This window comes from Penaeus vannamei, chromosome 43, assembly GCF_042767895.1.
Source record: "Penaeus vannamei isolate JL-2024 chromosome 43, ASM4276789v1, whole genome shotgun sequence".
NCBI lineage: Eukaryota > Metazoa > Arthropoda > Malacostraca > Decapoda > Penaeidae > Penaeus > Penaeus vannamei.
The window spans coordinates 7,940,469-7,960,468 of record NC_091591.1 but is presented as its reverse complement, the minus strand read 5'-3'; the positions used below and the strand labels follow the sequence as shown (position 1 = coordinate 7,960,468).

General features: G+C 49.8%; 1 protein-coding gene across 6 annotated transcripts in view; it reads right to left on the bottom strand.

Annotated features, from left to right (window-relative positions):
- LOC113812850 (AT-rich interactive domain-containing protein 3C) overlaps window positions 1-20,000 on the bottom strand; it is a 210,754-nt gene that overhangs the window by 75,934 nt on the left and 114,820 nt on the right. For all 6 annotated transcript variants that reach the window (XM_070118843.1, XM_070118845.1, XM_070118847.1 and 3 more), the window contains one exon: window positions 746-818. In XM_070118843.1, coding sequence (XP_069974944.1) covers window positions 746-818 — 73 coding nt within the window. The remainder of the gene's footprint in view (window positions 1-745; window positions 819-20,000) is intronic.

Genomic DNA, 20,000 nt, shown 5'->3' with positions numbered 1-20,000 from the left:
AAGCCACGGCGAGAACAGGGCAAGCCACGGCAAGATCAGAGCAAGCCACGGCAAGATCAGAGCAAGCCACGGCAAGATCAGAGCAAGCCACGGCAAGATCAGAGCAAGCCACGGCAAGATCATGGCAAGCCACGGCAAGATCAGAGCAAGCCACGGCAAGATCATGGCAAGCCACGGCAAGATCAGAGCAAGCCACGGCGAGATCAGAGCAAGCCACAGCGAGATCGGAACTGAGATCGTAAACTTGGAACTTCTATTTTCGTCATTGCAAGTCCAGAGCAAGCCACAGCGAGATCGAAACTAAGATTGTAAACTCGGGAGCTTCTATTTTCGCCGTTGCAAGATCAGAACAAGCCACGGCAAGAGGCAACAGGATCGAGAATTGGCAACTGCAGAATCGGAATTAGCAACCGCAAACTCAGAATTTGCAATTGCAGAAAAAAATGAAGAATAATATCCCTTTAAATTCCCCCTTAAGTAATCCTAGAGAAAAAAAAAATCTGAACCTAAATTTTAAAAAATCCGAAATTGTTCAAAATCCGTCCGAACACCGGTTCAAACCACCCACAGAAAAAAAAATCCTCCCAGTAAAATCCTAAATCTGAAAATCTGAATATCCTAATTTGAATAGAAAAAACAATCCTAAATTCCTGAAGGGTAACATCGTCAAAAAAAAATAATAATAATAATAAAATAATAACAACAATAACAACAACAACAGCAACAACCCAGGCCTTGTACTCACCTCTCTTCTGCATGAACGAGAACAGTTCATCGAGAAACTCCTTCCGTTTTAAGTCATCGCTGAGCTCGTACAACTGTCAAAGAGAGAGAGAAAAAAGTGTTATTCACGTCATCAATAAGAACTGCTTTGCATATGTAATTATATCATTCATTAATAACATATTCAGATATATTTCCATGTATTGCCACATATATATTCCAGAGTTCATTTCAAAAGTAGAATAATGTACGAAAACGTGTCTATTTTTCAGACGAATCAAAAACTACAATGTTAATACAACTAAAATGCAATACAAAATATACAATAGTCTACGCTACCATGCTACACGCAACAAAAGATTTTCGACCATAACGAATCTTGCAAAGAAAGGAAACAACAACAATATCAACAAAGCAAAAAAAAAAAAAATAAATAATAATAATAATAATAACTCAAATCATAAAACAACGAATTAACATCTAAACAAAATACGTAAAATAACAAAACTAGAAACGAGTATTTCAAGATCGATCCACCAGGCGGCGTCGCGAGTCATTAACCACCTGCACCCGGGTCGTTGTAATTAAAAAAAAAGAAAAAAAAAACGTGATACATAAAAAAACAATCATCTAAAAAAAATCGCAACAAAGCTTTAAAAAAAATCTATATGAACCTACATGCCACCTGTGCCATGATCGCAGTAATTTCAAAAAATCAAAACACTCCCCCTCCCCCAAAGAAATGAAAAAAAGTAATTTAAAAATTGGAACAAAAAGTAAAAAAAAAAAATAATTATAAGAAGAAGAAATAAAACAAAAATTCATTTCTTTTCATTTCACTTATTCAACTTTAATTTACAAAAAAAAACGAAGAAAATAAAGATAAACAAAGCAAACAATAGAATTTAAAAAAAAGACCAAAAGCACTCCCCACCCTCAGCCCGGTGTCGCAGCCATTAAGCACGTGCATCGAGGTCGCAGTACGAAATCATTTGCATAAACAGAACATCAATTCCACGACCCGACTTTTGATGACTTAAATGATCATCAGCGTCATTACCCACAGATGCAATTTTTTCTGAGCCTAATTAACTTCCAATAAAAATTACACCAAATTAGTTCACTGATTGGCTACGTAAAGCTGTCTATATAATTATCATGAGAGAGGAGGTGTTTTTTTTCTTTTTCTTTTTTACGAAATGTATCTGTAGCACAAGTGAATATCCGCTGTTCCAGGCGATTGATAAATTCATTATCTTTTTTTTCCTTTTTCTTTTTAAATCAGTTAGTAAAAAGGTTATTTTTTTTCTTTCTCCTTTGGCCAAAATATAACCACACTGATATAACAACGACACAACAACCCATCCCGCCCACATAAGAACGACACAACAACCCATCCCGCCCACATAAGAACGACACAACAACCCATCACGCCCACATAAGAACGACACAACAACCCATCACGCCCGTATAACAACCTCACAACCCATTCCGCCCACGTCGAAACGCAGGGACGACGAGGCACCGCTTGAGATGGGCGTGGCATTTTCGGGTGTGGGCGCGGGACCTGGAACTCTTTTAAAAGACGTTCCAACATTTCATCATGGGCGTGAAGGTGAAAAATGACTTCAATAATTAGCGAGATATCAGCAGTGAGTGAGAAAGGGTGGGAGGGAAATGGAGGAGGACAGGAAGAGAGGAAGAGGGAGAGGGAAGAAGAGAGGGAGAGAGGGAGAAGGAAGAGAGGGAGAGCGGGAGAAGGAAGAAAGGAAGGAAGGAAGGAGAGAGAGAGAGAGAGAGAGAGAGAGAATGAGAGAGAGAGAGAGAGAGAGAGAGAGAGAGAGAGAGAGAGAGAGAGAGAGAGAGAGAGAGAGAGAGAGAGAGAGAGAGACCGAGAAACAGAGAGCGACCGAGAAACAGAGAGAGACCGCGAGACCAACAAACAGAGCGAGAAAGAAAAAAGAAATAGAGAGAGAGAGAGATAAATCAATTGACTGACTACCCAACTCGACTGACTGACTGACTGACTGACTGACCGAGGACGACCCGCGCTGCCTTTACCCGAACAAGAACTCGCCCACCTCCTTACAACGACCTATCACTTGAAGCGCAGAGGGACTCAGGTCGCACACGCCCGCTGTGCGCCTCGCTTAATTGTTTCGTGGGCGGGATGGGCGGGCCGCTACCCTTCCTGGCGTGAAGGAGTGGCTGTAGGACGTTGAGATATGGTGTAGGGGGGGAGGGGGCTGTATCGGTGGAGCGAGGGGGGGGGGGGGGAAGGGAGAGGGGTGGAGGGGAGGAAGGGGTGTGGGGGAAGAGAGGGAGAGGGGAGGGACGGGAGAGGGGGCAGAGGAAGAAGAGAAAACACGGAGAGGGGGAGGAGAAAGGGAAGTGGAGAAGAGAGTGACAAAGAGAAAGGAAGCGGAGAGAAAGAGAAGAAAAGACAAGACAAGAAATAGAAGAAAAGACAAGACAAGACAAGAAAGAGAAGAGAAAAGAAAATAGAAAGAGAACGAAAGAGAAATCGAGAAACTGACTCTACACCTGAATACAAACACAGCACGAATCAGCATACACAAAGAGAATATGGAGATAAGCGAGTGTCACCTGTAAAACAGATGACACAGTAGGGCGAAGGGTCGGGGAGGGGAAAAGGGGAGAGAGAGAGCCACCGAGGGGAGGGAAGGTGTCAAGTGTCAGACGGGCGTGCGGGCGTGGCACTCTCTCGGCTTAATGACTCCTTGGATTGTGACACCGGACACCTGTGCGCTGCGCCAATACCCTCCCCCTCCCCCTCCCCCGGGCCGCCTGTCTGCACCTGCGTCGGTATTTTAGAATTAGGCTCGTATCCCCTGAGTATATTATAAAACTATGCTCGTATCGCCTGTGTATATTATAAAAATATGTTCGTATCCCCTGAGTATACAATAAAATTATGTTCGCATCCCCAAATTACATCATAAAAGTATGCTCGTATCTCCTTGGTATGTTATAATATCATGCACGTATCCCCTTAGTATATCGTAAGAATATGTTCGTATCCCCTGAGTATGTTATAAAATTATGCTCGTATCCCCAGAGCACAATCCATAATCGTGCTCGTACATCTCGCCACCACGCTCGTATCCCCTGAGTAAACACCTTTCTCACCCGCTGTCTATACCTCGTTCGCCGAAAGAAATATGATTATTATAGCGGGTGTAATTACCAGCCGGCCGTGATGGTCCCCTCGAGGTGTGCGAAGCGGTCTATCGGATCGGGAAATTCAATCACTATTAAAGGTTAATCTTAAAAACCATCGCTGCCATTAATGTAACGCTGGGAATTGCACACAGATACACTCTGCCAGACACTTTCGGTCGCTTTGTTAAAAATGTGCCAGGCCCGACCCAATGAATTTTCATAAATACAGACGCAGAAATAAAGGCATATTTGTCTATATATCTGATAGATTTATACATCTAACTATCTATTTGCCAGATTGATATGCATGTCTAGACTGATAAATATGCATTTATTTCTGATTTAATAATATGAATATTCTTTGGATCGGGACTCGCACAATTCTAACAAACCGGCAGATTCTCCCAAATACACCTTGTAAGACACACCCCACCAGGTATAACCTACAAGACGCACCCAGCTCAACACCCTCTGTTCAATACACACCCTGCCAGGTACACCCTACCAGAGACAGCCTGCTATCCACCCTCTCAATACACTTTGGCTGACGTAACCTGGGAGACACACCCTGCCAACACCCTGAGTGATTTATCTTAAGCAAAATATACCACACTGAGAAAGAATACCGCTGGATTGCCTACCCTATACTACACTCACTGGTACCAGACTCGCACATACCACTCGCTCGTACTATACCCACTCGCACCGCACTCCCCGGTACCACACTCTCTCCCACACTCACTCCCATTACTCCAGCCGGCCCGTTGGCCCCTCCACTCGCAGGCCAAGGCGAGTGGAGGAGTGAAATATATCTGTAATACGGAACAAATCATATTCTCACATCATACATGTTCAAGCAACTGCATCAAAAACCTGTTCCAGCTCTGGGGTGATATTATTTACATACGGACCGGTTGGCCTGCCACGCAAAGCCGGCCCCGGGTTGTAAGTCTTGATAGGTCTCTTTAATTCACAGCTCGACCCTCCCTCCCTCCCTCTCCCCCTTCCTCTCTCCCTCCCTCCCTCCCTCTTATGCCTCACTCTCTCCCTCCCTCCCTCTTATGCCTCACTCTCTCCCTCCCTCCCTCTTATGCTTCGCTCTCTCCCTGCCTCACTCTTATGCCTCACTCTCTCTCTCTCCCTCCCTCCTATGTCTCACTCTCTCCTCTATCTCCTTTCCTTCCCCTCCTATGCCTCATTCTCTCCCTCCCTCCCTTGCTCCCTCCTTCTCTCCCTCCCTCCCTGCAATTCCTTACTCTCTTCTTCCCTAGTTACCTCCCTCCCTCTCTCCCTTCTATTTCCTCTCGCCCTCTTATCTCTTGCTCTCTTCTCTTTTTTATCCCTCCCTCTTTTTCTCTCCGTAGACAGACAGAGACAGACAAAATGACAAAAAATAAGAACGAGAAAGTAAGAAAGAGAAAGATAAATAGAACGAGAAAGAAAATGAAATCGAAACAGAGAGAGAGAGAAAAAGACAACCGCTGCGAGAAAACGAATCGGCGTGTATGGAAACCCACTTTCACAATTGTTACCTCCTCCTCTTCCTCCTCCCTCCTCCCTCCTCCGTCTCCTCTTCCTCCTCCTCTTCCTCCCTCCTCCTCCGCCAACCGATCACTCACCCTCGCGTGCTCACAACGTGTCGATAAGCGATGATAATGCTATGTCACTGAGGCCCAAAATCGCTATGGATGTCAGTGGGAGTTCCGCCCATCCGAGCCGATACCGGTGGACATTAAACAGGGCACAAGCTTTCGACGACCGCGAGCCCTGCCGTTGTTTTGAGACGTTTGGGTCGTCGACGTCGGAGCCTCGTTGCAAAGTCGTATTGCAAAGGCTGGGTCGTGTCGGGTCGTCCTCACCCCCCCCCCTGCTTGTGTATTTAGAATTCTCTTTTTTAATCAGAAGTTATGCTTTTTTTAAGAGAGAGAGAGAGAGAGAGAGAAATGATTCCTTTATCATTTTTCCTTGTTTGAAGAGATTCCATACTTTCAATCTTAATCAGAAGTTATTTCCGGCCTCTTTTTATCAAAGGTCATTCACTACCCTCACCCTGCGCCCTCTTACCGGAAGTTCATTCCTTACCTTGAGCTTTTTTTTAATCAAAGCTCTCCCTTATCCCCAACGCTCTTATCAGAAGCGATCCCTTATCTCAATTTTCTTTCTCTTTATCGGGAGTGTCTTTCGGATAATACCGCCGTGTAACTTTTCTTGGCATTCTCTCTCTCTCTCTCCCTCTCTCTCTCTCAGTTGCCTTCGCCGGAGACCTGAACTGATAGGTCTTCCCCAAAAGTCTTCATCATCAGTCTTCCTCGATGATCTTCGCTGTGGGTCTTCCTTCGGACCTCCTGCTGCTTCTGATCCTCTTCTTCATCAAACTTCTTTTTATCGAAAAAAGGTTCTCGCAACGGGTGCATGTTTACTGTCGTATCGAGATCATAATCTTACTGGAGTGTGTCATAATTTCTAAAGAAAGTTATTAGAAAAAATACACGAGTAAACAGACGAGAGGCAACGAACCATACAAGACTTTTTTTAACAGGCAAAGCCGTAACTGCTAAAAAAGAAAGAAAGAAAAAAAAAAACACGCTGTCTCCCGAGGCCATAAGAGACTCAATCCATATGTGACAACATAGGTACAAAGACCAGTGCCTGTTGCCAAGCCTCCTCCCCCAGCCCACCCCTCCCATCCCCTCTTCCTCCCGTTCCCCTAACCCCTTTCTGCAAGCCCCATTCACCCCTTCTCCCTCCTCCCTCTTCCCTTCCTCTCCAACAACCCTTCAATCTCCTCCCTTCCCCCCCTTTTCATCCTCCCTTCCTCTCTAACCCCCTTTCGTTCCTCCCTCTTCCCTTCCTCTCCAACCCCCTTCATCCTCCTCCCTCCCTCTTCCCTTCCCCTTTCGTTCCTCCCTCTTCCCTTCCTCTCCTACCCTTAAAACCTCCTCCCTCCTTCCTTCCTTTCCCCTTCCCCTCCTCTTCCCTCCCCCGCCCCCCTTCCCTCCACCATTAGAAAGCGGCATGGGGAAGGCACACTAGCGAATCCCCCGGGGCCGCCATTGTCACACACACGCCCCCTTCACGACATGGAAGTCCCCCCCCCTCCCGACCGCCCCGCCCCCCCTTTCAACAAACAGTCATAAGGACCAGGAAGCGGAGAACAAACAACAATGATAATAACAGAGCAGCGCAAGGAAGGGGGAGGGAGAAAGGGAAGGGGAGAGGGGGAAGGGAAGGGAAAGGGGAGGGGGAGGGGGAGGGAAGGGAGAGGGAGGGGGGGGGAGGGGGAAAAGGGGGGAGGGAAGGGGAGGGGGAGGGGGGAGGGAAGGGATGGAAGGGGAAGGGAAGGTGAGGGGAGGAGGGAAGGGGAGGGAGGGGGAGGGAAGGGGAGGGGAGGAAGGAAGGGAAGGGGGAGGGGCGAAGCAAAAGTTGCGATTTCTAATAACGGAGATAATGATAGTATTGAAGAGAGAGAAAGAGATCAGGGGGACGGAAGGGGGAGGTAATGGAATGGAGGGGGCGGAGATAATGATAGTTTTTGAGAGAAACAGAAAGAGGGGGAGGAGATGGAGGGGAGAAAAACAGAGAGAGAGAGAGAGAGAGAGAGAGAGAGAGAGAGAGAGAGAGAGAGAGAGAGAGAGAGAGAGAGAGAGAGAGAGAGAGAGAGAGAGAGAGAGAAAGAGAGAGAGAGAGAGAGAAAAAGGAAGAGAACGAGAAAGAACGAGGGAGATAAAGTAAAACGGGAAAAAACAATAATTAAACAGAAAGAGAAAATCAAATAAAAAGAGAATACAGGAGGGAAGAGCAGAGGAGGGGAGGGGAGGGGAGCGTCGGGCCGAGGAGAAACCCGATCCGAGCGCCATCCGTCACTGGCCGCTTCGGATGCCTCTTTTGCAAAGAAAGGCGAGGAGAAGAGGCGAGGCAGCGCGGGCCGCCCGGAGCATCAGCCATGGCGGAGGCTGTGCTCTTTCCCTCTCGCGGAGGATGCTACTTGCGCCTCCTACGAGCTCGAGGATAGTAGTAGAAGTAGTAGTAGTAGTAGTAGTAATAATAATAGTGGTAGTAATAGTAATAGTAATGGTAATAGTAATGGTAACGGTAATAGTAATAATAATTATAATAACAACCACAACAATACTGACAACAACGGTACACGCCCATTCGCAGCTCCGCCCGTAACTCGCCCTCCCTAGACCTCCAGCCCGCGAGGACAGCGCCTCCGCCCGCGCCACGCCCACGCCCGCGACCCGGCCTCAGCCCTAGCGAGCGGCTCCCCGGCACCCCCGGCCTCCCAGCCCACGCGCCAGCCGAAGACCCGTCTCTCACACATTATTGCTCACCACAAAATATGTCCTCCAGCAAGAGCATGTCAAAAATATCAATTGCCATCTTGAAAGTTTATAATGCAAACGGCCGCGACGGCAGCGCTCGCCTCCCAGAAGCGATCGCTCGGCCGCGCCCGCCCAGCGCCCGCGCGGACGAAGCCCCGTGGGAAGGGACGAAGCCGCGCGCCGCCGGGGGAGCGAGCGCGGCCGACCCCGCAATGCCACGATCCTGCAATTGATGCCCAACAATTATATGCAATAACAGATCAACTTCCAAACTACGAAACGACTTCGCAATTACTTGGAACAGCCTGATCAGCTTGCAAACCGCCAAGCCACTTCACAATTAACTATAATAATTGATTCAGCTCTTGCCTTGCCAAGCCCATAAATCGACTGCAATAACTGATTGCCTTGCAACACATCAAACGGCCGCGGCGCCCAAGTTGCAAACATAATTCCACTTCCATAAGGCGTATAATAATAAAGCCGAGACATGTAAATGAGGAGGATGACTAACGCTTCTTTCCCCAGAACCAACTGCAACGCGATGCCTTTATTGCCGAGGGAAGCCGTACCTTTTTTTTCTCTTTTTCTTTGTCAATCCATCTCGCTTACGGCCCTCTCGGCCTTGCCCTTCTTTCCTCCCTGCCCATCGCCTCCCATACCTCCCTGCCCTCCTTTTCTCCCTCCCCTTCGTCTCCCCTCCATCACCCCCCCCCCCCTCGACTCCCTCCATCAAGGTCCAGCGCCCTTCGTCCTAATCCCCCCCCCCTCCCCCGCAGACAATGGCGGGGCCGGGCGCCATTAGCATGCATCTCGGTGCAAATTGACGGTTGTGACGCGTCCGCGTTCGGGCGGCGGGCCATCGCGGCCGACGCGCCCGATGGATCCCCGATAGTCGGCCGACCTGTCTGGCGGCGGACGGGCGCTCGGGGCCGATATCGGGCGCGGCGGGTCGGCCGGTCGGGGCGACGACCCAACGTCGCTCGGGCGGTCGTCGAGCTTCGTAATAGCGCTCTTATGCCCACAATGCTAACTGATGCCCGAGTGCTTACTGATGCCACCGCGCGACCCCCCCCCCTCCCTTCCCCTCCTCTTTCCGGCCTCCGATCGCTCGCAAGACAGTCACTTAGCTCGCCCCTTGAAAGCAACCCACCCGCGAGCACTGATCCCTCCACGACAACCCCCGTGACTCACTCCGAGGGGGCCTCCTCCGCCCACGGCCTCCCCCCCCCCTCTCCGCAGCTTCAACATAAAAAATAAACAAAAAAAAAAAAGAAGAAAAAAAAACGAACAGAACGGAAGAAAAAAAAAAGCACGACGAGGCGAGAGTCACCCTCACGCGGGCGCAATTGCACATGCATGCCTCTGCAGAGCCACTCCCCAGGCGGGCGGAGTCACCCCACTTCCTCCGCAGCCGACAGGAAGATGGCATAATCACCCGCCCGACCGAAATGAAGGCATCCCCGACCTCGAGTACTCGTCGCTCCGTTCCGCAAACCATTTTCCACCTTATCGACTGTCGCATTACGTCGGGAAATGCGGGACACGAACGCATTGCCCCGAGAACGAAGCCGCATCGGACACCATTCGAGACAAAAGGCAAAACATGAGGGTACGTCTCGGGCATTTGAATTTACAAGCGCGCCGATCTGAATAAATCTTCCAAATCTTCTGAACTATTCGAGATTCAATCGGGCGGGGACTGAACCGGCGCCAGAATTTCGCAAAAGTGGAACTTAATACCGAGAGGACATGCCAAGGAACCTATAATCTCAAATAAAGAACACGTGTTATTCTGGAAACACTGTTAGCGAAGAGAAATGGTTACCGATGAACCTAGAGCTAAGAACAAAAAAAAAAGAATATAAATATGATCCTAGAAAACATTGTGAGTAAAAAAAAGGGACATCGAAGAACCTACAATCAAGAAGAATAGAAATCTACAAATCCACCGCCGGTTCTCCCTGTTCTCTAACAAAGGCCCTTCTCAAGAACAAAAAACAAAAAAAATCCACAAATCCAGCGCTTGTTCTCCGTGTACTCCCCAGAAGCGAAGAACGAACGAAAATCAGTGTAGGAGGGACCTAATAATCAAGAACAAAAAACAAAAAAAACATCACTTGTTCTCTCCGCACTCCTCCAGAAGCGAAGAACGACTCGAAGAACAGCAAGAACAGCGCAGGACAGGTAGGCTGTTCTACCGCCACGACACTTACTATGTACGGGGACTTGTACGGCTGCCTACGGGGACTCCTCTGGAAATCCTCTGCTGTGAAGGGCGACATGATACCTCCTTCACGGACTCCTACACTCGGGGGGTATCCTTCGGGGGAAACGTCCTTGGTGCAAAAGGGGTCCTCGAGAGTTTTGCGATACCGGGAATGTTTATTTTTCGCTTTGCACTCGAACAACTACACTTCTGCACTTCGTTTTACGTCTTTCGTGCAAATCCTTCGGTTCCTTGTCTTTCGTGTACTTTCTTCGCTCTTTGTCCTGAGCGAAAGTCAAAAGGACTCAATATCACAACCGTGTTTCTCTTTTTAACTGAAATAACAACAACAACGCGAGATGAAACAACAGCGACACATAAGATAAGTAATCAAAACCACTTTCTCGCTTTCTTGTCCCGGGTCCTGTTTTACTTAACAAGGAACACGCGCCCAGTGCTCATTTCGTGGCACTCGTTGGCACTTTCGCTATCAGTGCCGGTGCCTGGAGTTACAGATGGCAGGAGGAAGGGGAGAGGGGGGGGTGGAGGCCGTGGGTACAACAGACCCCCCCAAACACACGCGGCCTCGCCACCCCCACCAATCGAATTCCTCGCCTCTGTTAACATTTAGAGTCGAGTGGAGTCAGTTCATTACGCAACCTGGTCAGCCACGGCGGTCCGCGCTCGGGAGCAGAACCGAGGCTTCAAACGGAGGATTGGAGAGCAGAATCTGGGGCTCCATTAAGAGGCAGGCGATTATAAATGACGACCCAGCAACCCTTTGTCCCCCAGCAGAGGGGATCTGGCGTTATTTTAATCCACACGCCCCCACCCGCCCCCACACACCACCCGCTTACCACCCGCAGGGGCGGCCACCACACCACGCCCGCAGCACAGTGATAACCTCCCGCACATATGGTCGGCCGTCCTACTGGTTTACGCATGCATTTTCGCCCCTACGGCCCTCGCTAGAAATGTAAAAGTTTATTATACCTCGGGTCTTTGTGGTGGATTATGACTCTTTTACTAAAGAGAAAGAGAAAAATGTTAAAGATTCAAAATACTGATGTAATCTGCTGTTTTAACTCAGAGGAAAGCAGCAGACTAATAATTATGGCATAAAAGCCGCTAACACCATATTTTTTCTCTCACGACCCATAATTCTGCGTTCATTAAGCGCGTCCCGAGAAGACTCATTGAACACTGTCACGTTCGCTACAACCGTCCTTGTAAACATCACTTTTATTAGGAAAACGCAATCATATAATTTCCAGTTCCTTCATTCAGAGTTGCACTATCACCGCCACAGTAATCACAAAACGTCCTTTCCACGTCCACGCAGTTCCTCTCACGGCAGCGTCCCACGGCAATCAAACTCGCCCAAGCTGATAACGCCAAACGTTATTGCATCCACGTTGCACACACTGACGAGTCAATTGCAAGCTTTCCCGCTCAACTTGGCAACGCTGGCCGCATCCCATCTCCCCCGCTCCGCTGTTCTCCAGCTCACGACGCTGTGCACATTTGGCTGAAATTAATCTCCTGCACTGACGCTATTAATCACCCCGGAGTTCAGAGGGGCACGAGACACTAAGTTCCTTGATCGCATTCGGATGGCAAATGATCCCCTTCGCAAGTAAGACTCGATCCTCCGTCATGTCCGACTCGATACCTCACGCGGCGGGGGGGTTGCTAGCGCTTATTTTCTCGGTCTTTTTTGGAGTTTCGAGAGAAAGAGAGAGCGAGGGAGGGAAGGGTGGATTAAATTATGCGAGTATGTGTTAGGCGTTACTGTAGTTCCTGTGATAGGTTTCAATTCGATAAGAGACGGGAGTATGCGATATAAACGGCGTTCTGTCGCGGAAAATACAATTAATGACCCCGAATGAACTGCCGGCGACATCTGGCAACTCGACCGGTTTTGGCGCGCGTCCCAGCTTATGATGCAACAGCCTCCACCAGGAAATATCTCCCGCGATTACAACCCGACGCCCGCGGCCTTATATTAAAAAAACGAAAACGCACAAAAACGGCGCGACGATAAAAAAAAGCGCAGATACACATGTTGCGCATCTTTGCTCCCTCGCGCCAGGACCAACAGGAGTCCAAGGCGAGCGCGAGCGACGAAGGAAGGAGGCGGCGCGCACTCCGAGCCCGTCGTCGCCGCGCGTTTCCCGGGAATGCAATCATCAATCGTGGGTGACGCGCCGTTTCTCAGAAATAAAGTGAGTCATGATTAAACACTCCGCACGTATCATTTCTCACGAGGGAAGTCCGGGACGGGCGAGCGGGTGAGAAATGTGAAAGTGTCACTGACAAAGGAACGCGACTTGGATAACAAATCTCCGCGCCGACACATCATACCCAGCGCAGAGGTGACGTTCATTAATGACCGTCGCACAACGATGGTAGGGAAAAAACTTAATTAAGTAAGCGTGGAAGTTCGTAAATCACGGAATCTCAAAATACCCGGGCATGAACTTTCACGGGCGGCCGCGACTGATTCACCGGCGCCGCCTTTTGCGATTTCACTTCTCGGTCAAGTTCAGCCGATGCGCCGACATTCCTCGTCGCGGCGCCCGCCCGCACTCGCCTGGAAGCCTCGGCAGGTGCACAAAGGGGGTTGTGACACCCGCGCCCGGTGCCAGGCCAGCCCAAAGCCGCCGCCCTGGCGTCTGGCAAGGTCAACGAGGAGGTAGCTGAACACCGATATCTGATACTATCAAACACTGCCCTTCCTTGACAAACAATTGTTCAAACAATCAAAGAAAAACCACAAGGAAAACAGACAAACAAAATAACAAGTGATAAAGAAATATCAGATTCTCCTCGCCGACAACCGAATCAAGGAGGAATGTGTCCACGTACGGGAAGATTCGACCCGCCGAGGCTCCGTTTCCGGTCGAGCCTCCAATCCCCGCCCTTTACAATCTTACTAATCGCCGCAATCAACTTTTTCTGTCTCTCTCTCTCTCTCTCGCCAGCTAACCGGGAGGATTTTCCCATTACGCGAGAAACTCGATACTTCCCGGACAGACAATAAAAGTGATACTTTCTAATACTTGGAATTAATGAAACCAGGCCACGGTGCTCGTCGCGTGAATCATACCTTAATCACTTACGCACGCTACTTGCTTACTTCTCATTATCTGTTTCTTTTTTCTCCCTTATTCTTTCTAGTCCTTTTTATTTCTCTTTCTCTTTCTCTCTCTCTCTCTTTCTTCCTATCTCCTTTCGCTTGCCTGCCTGTCCCTCCCTCCTTCCCTCACCCTTCTCTCTCTCTCTCTCTCTCTCTCTCTCTCTCTCTCTCTCTCTCTCTCTCTCTCTCTCTCTCTCTCTCTCTCTCTCTCTCTCTCTCTCTCTCTCTCTCTCTCTCTCTCTCTCTCTCTCTCTCATTTACGTCAGCAGTGCCATTTCGACGCCAGTCTTAGAAAAAAAGGAAAGTTATATTGAAAACTAACAGGCGATGAGTGACGATGGTTTTGCTTCTCCCCTCTTCCCCTTTCTCTTCTCCCCATCTCCCCCTTTTCCTATCAACCCTTCTCTCCCTTTCCCGTCCCTTATATACCCTCTCCCCTTCCCTCACTCCTTTCTCCCTTGTGTCTCTACTCCTTCCCTCTCTCCCTCCCCTCTCTCGCTTTCCCCGTCCTCCTTTCCTCCCTCTCTCCTTCCTTCCCCCGCTCTTCCCTGTCCCCCTTTCCTCCTTCTCTCCTTCCTTATCCCTCTCTGCCTTCCTGCCCCCACCTTTCCTCCTTTTCCTCTCTCCCTCCTCCTTCCCTCTCTCTCTCTCTTCCCACCCCTCCCTCCCCGGCCCCCACCTTTCCTCCTTCCCTTCCTCTCTCCCTCCTTCCCCGCCCCCCACCTTTCCTCCTTCCCTTCCTCTCTCCCTCCTTCCCTCTCTCTCTCTCTACCCACCCCTCTCTCCCCGCCCACCACACAGGGAGTTTATACCGACCCTATCACCCCTTTTATCCTCATCGCGCGCGTGGGTGTAATGGGAAATACTCAGGAGGCGCGTTAAATATAAACCCCGTCGGCCTCCTTTTTCCCGGAAACGCGCCGACCATATTGCGTTTTTTTTTCTTCTCTCTCTCTCTCTCTCCCTTCTCTCTTCTATGTCTATGTCTATGTCTATGTCTATGTCTATGTCTATGTCTATGTCTATGTCTATGTCTATGTCTATGTCTATGTCTGTGTCTATGTCTATGTCTATGTCTATGTCTATGTCTATGTCTATGTCTGTGTCTGTGTCTATGTCTGTGTCTGTGTCTGTGTCTGTGTCTGTGTCTGTGTCTGTGTCTGTGTCTGTGTCTGTGTCTGTGTCTGTGTCTGTGTCTGTGTCTGTGTCTGTGACTCTGACTCTGACTCTGACTCTGACTCTGACTCTGACTCTGACTCTGACTCTGACTCTGACTCTGACTCTGACTCTGACTCTGACTCTGACTCTGACTCTGACTCTGACTCTGACTCTGACTCTGACTCTGACTCTGACTCTGACTCTGACTCTGACTCTGACTCTGACTCTGACTCTGACTCTGACTCTGACTCTGACTCTGACTCTGTGTCTGTCTCTGTGTCTGTCTCTGTGTCTGTCTCTGTCTGTCTCTTCCTCTCTTCCTCTCTCACTCTTTTTCTTTTATTTTCAACGTCGACGATACACAAACGGAGGCGGCCGCGGAGGAAATGGTTCGGCGGCACTAAATCTCCCGCAGGAGCGACAGGCGGGCCAGGGAGCGGAAGGGAGCTTGCTTTGTCAAGGGGGCTGGGGCGGCGGGGGGGGGGGGGCCTCCTCGACTTCCAAGGTCATTATGGAGTGTTATTTGTTGATACATTGACCCTTCTTGTAGTCGTTTTCTCTCTCTTTCTCTCTATCTCTATCTCTATCTATTCTCTTTCTCTATCTATTCTCTTTCTCTATCTATTCTCTTTCTCTCTCTCTCTATCTATCTATCTATCTCTCTATCTCTCTCTCTATCTATCTCTCTTTCTCTCTCTCTTTCTCTCTCTCTTTCTCTCTCTCTATCTATCTCTCTTTCTCTCTCTCTTTCTCTCTCTCTCGCTCTTTCACCTTCCCTCTCTCTTCCCCCTCCTCGTCTCCCTACTCTCCCCCACCAAATCCTATTCACCATGGAAACCTCTGTTTACTTTGCAGGTGCTACTGCTGCTGCTAAGCCTCTCCCCCACCCCCACCCCACCTCCCGCCCGCCCACCGCCTGCACCTGCATTTATTTCCTCAGTCAAAAGCCTTTATTTGGTCACTTCGCCTCCGGATATCAAGACCGGTTGTCGACCTCCTCCCCGTCTTGTCATTCTTCCCCGTTTTATCAACCCCTTCCCCACTCCCTCCTTCTCCACTTCCTTCTTTCCTCCCCTTCGTCTTGCTTTTTTATAGTTTTATCTCACCCCCTTTTTCTCTGGCTACTTATTGTCCTTTAGTCCCCCTTATCTAATTTTCGTCATTTCCTCTTCCTCCTCCTCCTCCTCCTCCTCCATATCTTCCCCCCCTCTCCTCAATTCCAATGTTTTATCTCCCTCCCTTTTCTCTGGCTACTAATTACCATCTCTTTTATCTAATCTCAAGGCATTTATCGTCATTTCCTCTCTTTTTTATATTTCTTTGATTACTTATTCTCATTTCCTAGAGTTTATTCGTCAGCTATCTTGTTTCCCAACATGGATGGATTTCATAACAGTAAATAGCTTTTCACTTTTTCATTATCAAGAGAGGGAGTGAAGAATGGAGGGAAGGAAGTGAAGGGAAGGAAGTGAAGGGAAGGAATGAAGGAGTGAAGGAAATGATGAAGGTAGGGAGGGAGTGAGGGAAGGAAGGGAGGAAAATGAGGGAAGGAGGGAAGGAAGGGAGACAATGAGGGAAGGAGGTAAGGGAGGGAAGGAAGGGATGGAGGGAAAGGAAGAAAGGGAAAGGAATGAGATAGCGAGGGAGGAAGGGAGGGAATGAATGAGGAAAGGAGGGAGGAAGAGAAGAAAGGGAGGGATCCACCTCCACTACATCTTAACCAAGGGGTGAGCTGAGTAAGGCGAGAAGAGCGAGACGCCGTTTGAGAAACCACTTGAATCCCACAGATGCCCCAGAGACATCTTACGCACCCTAGAAGACATCCTTGAATCCCCCATAAGGACATCCTACGCATCTTTGAAGACATCCTACGCACGCTAGAGGATCTACTTGTCGCAGTCTTACACGGCCAAGAGAGAGACATCCTCCAGACATCCTAGCCAACCTAAAGTGAAATTCCTGAGACATCCTCGACATCTTAGGAGACATCATAAGAAGAAAACCCAAAAGGCATCCTCAACATCTTCGAAGACATCCTATCAATCTTAGGAAAGACATTCTTTAGACATCCTCTGAGACATCCTTAAGACAACGAAGATCCCTTGTCTTAGGCCTCCCTCTCTTAGTGTGGGGTGGTGGTGGTTGGGGGGAGGGAGGGCGAGTATAATCCCCCGTGGAAGGCCTAGAGATTTAGTTAATGGCTACACACTTTAATTGTTTGCGCAAGTCCAGAAATTCGCGACGTCAGTATGCCCCCCGGGGTGTACGGGTCGGCGAGGTTGGGGGAAGGAGGGGAGAGGGGGAGGTGGTTGGGGTGAGGGGGAGGGGAGGGGGAGTGGGATGTAGTATAGGGGAGTGAGAGATAGAAGGTGGTTAGGGGAGGGGAGAGTGGACTGAGGTGGATGGGGATGAGGGAAGTGGATAGCAGGAGATGGATAAAAGGAGAGTGGGGAGATGAGGGAGGATAGAAGGAAAGGGATGGGAAGAGAAAGAAGAAAGTAAGTGAGGTAGAGTGTAAAACGGAAGGGGGAAAGAAAGAGGAATTTGGGAGGAAGGGGAAATAAGAGAAGTAGGAGAAGAGAAAGAAAAAAGCAGAAAAGAAAAGTGATTAACTGAGAAAGAGAAAGAGAAAGAGAGACCGAAAAGGGAAGAGGGAGGAAGGGGGGGGGGGGAAGGGGCTCGATCCAACATCAAAACAAAACGATAGCATCACGTGGCTGCCTCGGGGTTCAAGCGACGGCAGACAGCGCTTCGGAATCCAAGCACAACTCAAGCAAAATGCGGTTTCGCCCAAATACTGACCTGGATTAGCACCACCCGAATTCAGCCCTGAAATAGTGTATCTGATTCTCAAGTAGAAAGAGAAAAGAGGGAGAATATTTGGGATAATTACGACCTTGAAGGAAATTGCGTGCAGTGAACATTTGAGAGAGAGAGAGAGAGAGAGAGAGAGAGAGAGAGAGAGAGAGAGAGAGAGAGAAAAAAGGGAGAGAGAGAGAGAGAGAGGAAAAAGAGAGAGAGAGAGAGAGAGAGAGAAGAGAAGAAACAAGAAAAGAAAGAAAGAGAAAAAAGAAAGAGAAAGAAAAGGGAGAAAGAGAGAAAGAAAGAGAAAGATGGAATGGGGCACGTGAAGTTCGGGGGTCATCAAAACAATAAGATAATATCAGAGATGGACATTACAAGGCCCGAGGAGGTGGATAGGTCGCATGCCGGGGGGGGGGGGTACAGTGAAAGGGGGAGAAGGGAAAAGGGGGGAAGAGGAGGGAGAGGGAGAAGGGGGAAGAGGTGGGGAGGGAAGCGAGATAGTGAGAAGGGGATAAGAGAAACTGGAGAAAGGGATGAAGGGAAATCGGGAAGATAATGGAGAAAGAGAAAGGGAGAAGGGAGAGAAAGGAGAGAACTTGTGTACGTACTTACGCCTGTCCGTCTATTTCCCTATGACCACTCGTAACTGCTCTAGTGCCTAGCGTCTCGAGAGAGAGGAGAGAGAGAGAGAGAGAGAGAGATAGAGAGAGACAGAGAGAGAGAGAGAGAGAGAGAGAGAGAGAGAGAGAGAGAGAGAGAGAGAGAGAGAGAGAGAGAGAGAGAGAGAGAGAGGGAGAGAGAGAGAGAGAGACAGACTGACAGACAGAGAGAGAGAGAGAGAGAGAGAAAAAAAAAAGAACAAGCGAGAAAAAAGAAAGATGGAGAAAAGAACAAGAAAGCAAGAAAAGCCAAACAAATCGTTAAAACTCCCAAGCAAGCAAAACAACCCCTCCTCCCCCCTCCTAACCCCCTACCCCCACTATAACACCATCACCACCACCCCCCCAAGACTCCGAACAGATTCCACCCCGAATGGATTAGCCCTGAATATTAATCCCGCGCAGGATTTACCGGGCAAGAAATCGCTCTCATCAAAACAGGTTGGCTGGCGAGCTTTACGCGTCTGTCTGTCCGTCCGTACTTGTCCTTACGGTCGCTAAGCCCCGGGTTAAGTACGTGTAAGTACGCGTTTGTAGGGGGGTACAAGGGTAATAAAAACGTACTAAGTCTTTGTCCCAATGGCGCAGAGCTGAGTGACTCGCCAACATAACCGCATGATAGACAAAGACACGCCAGACAGCAAGACACCCGCAAATCCGCGTCCATGACACCACATCATGACTGCCTGTCAGCCCTATCTCCTCCGCCTCCCTCCCCCCCTCCTCTCCTCTCCTCCTCCACCACAATCCCCATGCTTCCCTCTCCCCGATCTTCCAACTTTTCCCCTCACCCTATTATCCAATATTTTCCTCCTTCCTTTACCCAACCTTACCCTCCCTCCTCCCTCCCCCACAACTCGCCATTTTTCTCCCTCTCCCCCAATCTTCCGATCCCCCAACTTTCCCCCCTCCTCACCCTAACTCCCAATATTTTCCTCCTCGTCCATTCCCCAACCTTCCCCTCCCCCCCCCCCACCCACCACCCCAACCTTTTCCCTCCACCCTCCTATCACGTCAGAAATCTACTCCTCTGTCCTTCAGATCTCCATCCCCTACTTCATCACAACTCCATCCCTGCTCCTCCTCTCCCTCAAAACTCCCCTCCCCCTCCACCGCCCACCAGAGCTTCCCTTCCACGCCCATCAGAACTCTATTCCTAGTCAAACTCTCCTCCACCCCCCTCCCCTGTTCTCCTACGCCTCCTACCCCTTCCCTCCCTATCAGACCTGTCCCCTCCCCTACACTTTTCCCTCACCACACCTCCACCCCTTCCCTACACCCCCACTCTGACCCCCCCATACCTTCCCCCCATCAAAACCCCCACCTCTCCCACATCACACCACTCCCTCTCCCCCACCCCCCACCCCTTCCTCCATTCAGAATTCCACCCCCACCCTCACCCCCACCCTACCCTACCTAGAATCCAACCCATCCCCCCATCCTCTGCCCAACTACCCCACTCCCCATATAACCCCTCACCAACCAAACCCCAACTCCCTCCGCCCCCGTCCCCTCTTACCAACCCCCCCCCCCCCTTCCCTCCATGCCAAGCCCCCCGCCCCCTCCCCCCATACCAACCCCCCCCCTTCCCTCTTCCCCCCCCCCCCTATCCAACCAACCCCCGCCCCCTCCCCCATACCAACCAACCCCCGCCCCCTCTCCCACTACCAAACCAACCCCCCGCCCCCTCCCCCATACCAACCAACCCCCCGCCCCCTCCCCCCATACCCCCCCCCGCCCCCGAAACAATGTAACAACAACCTCATCTTCCAGGATCGCGGCGCCGCAGATCGGATCAC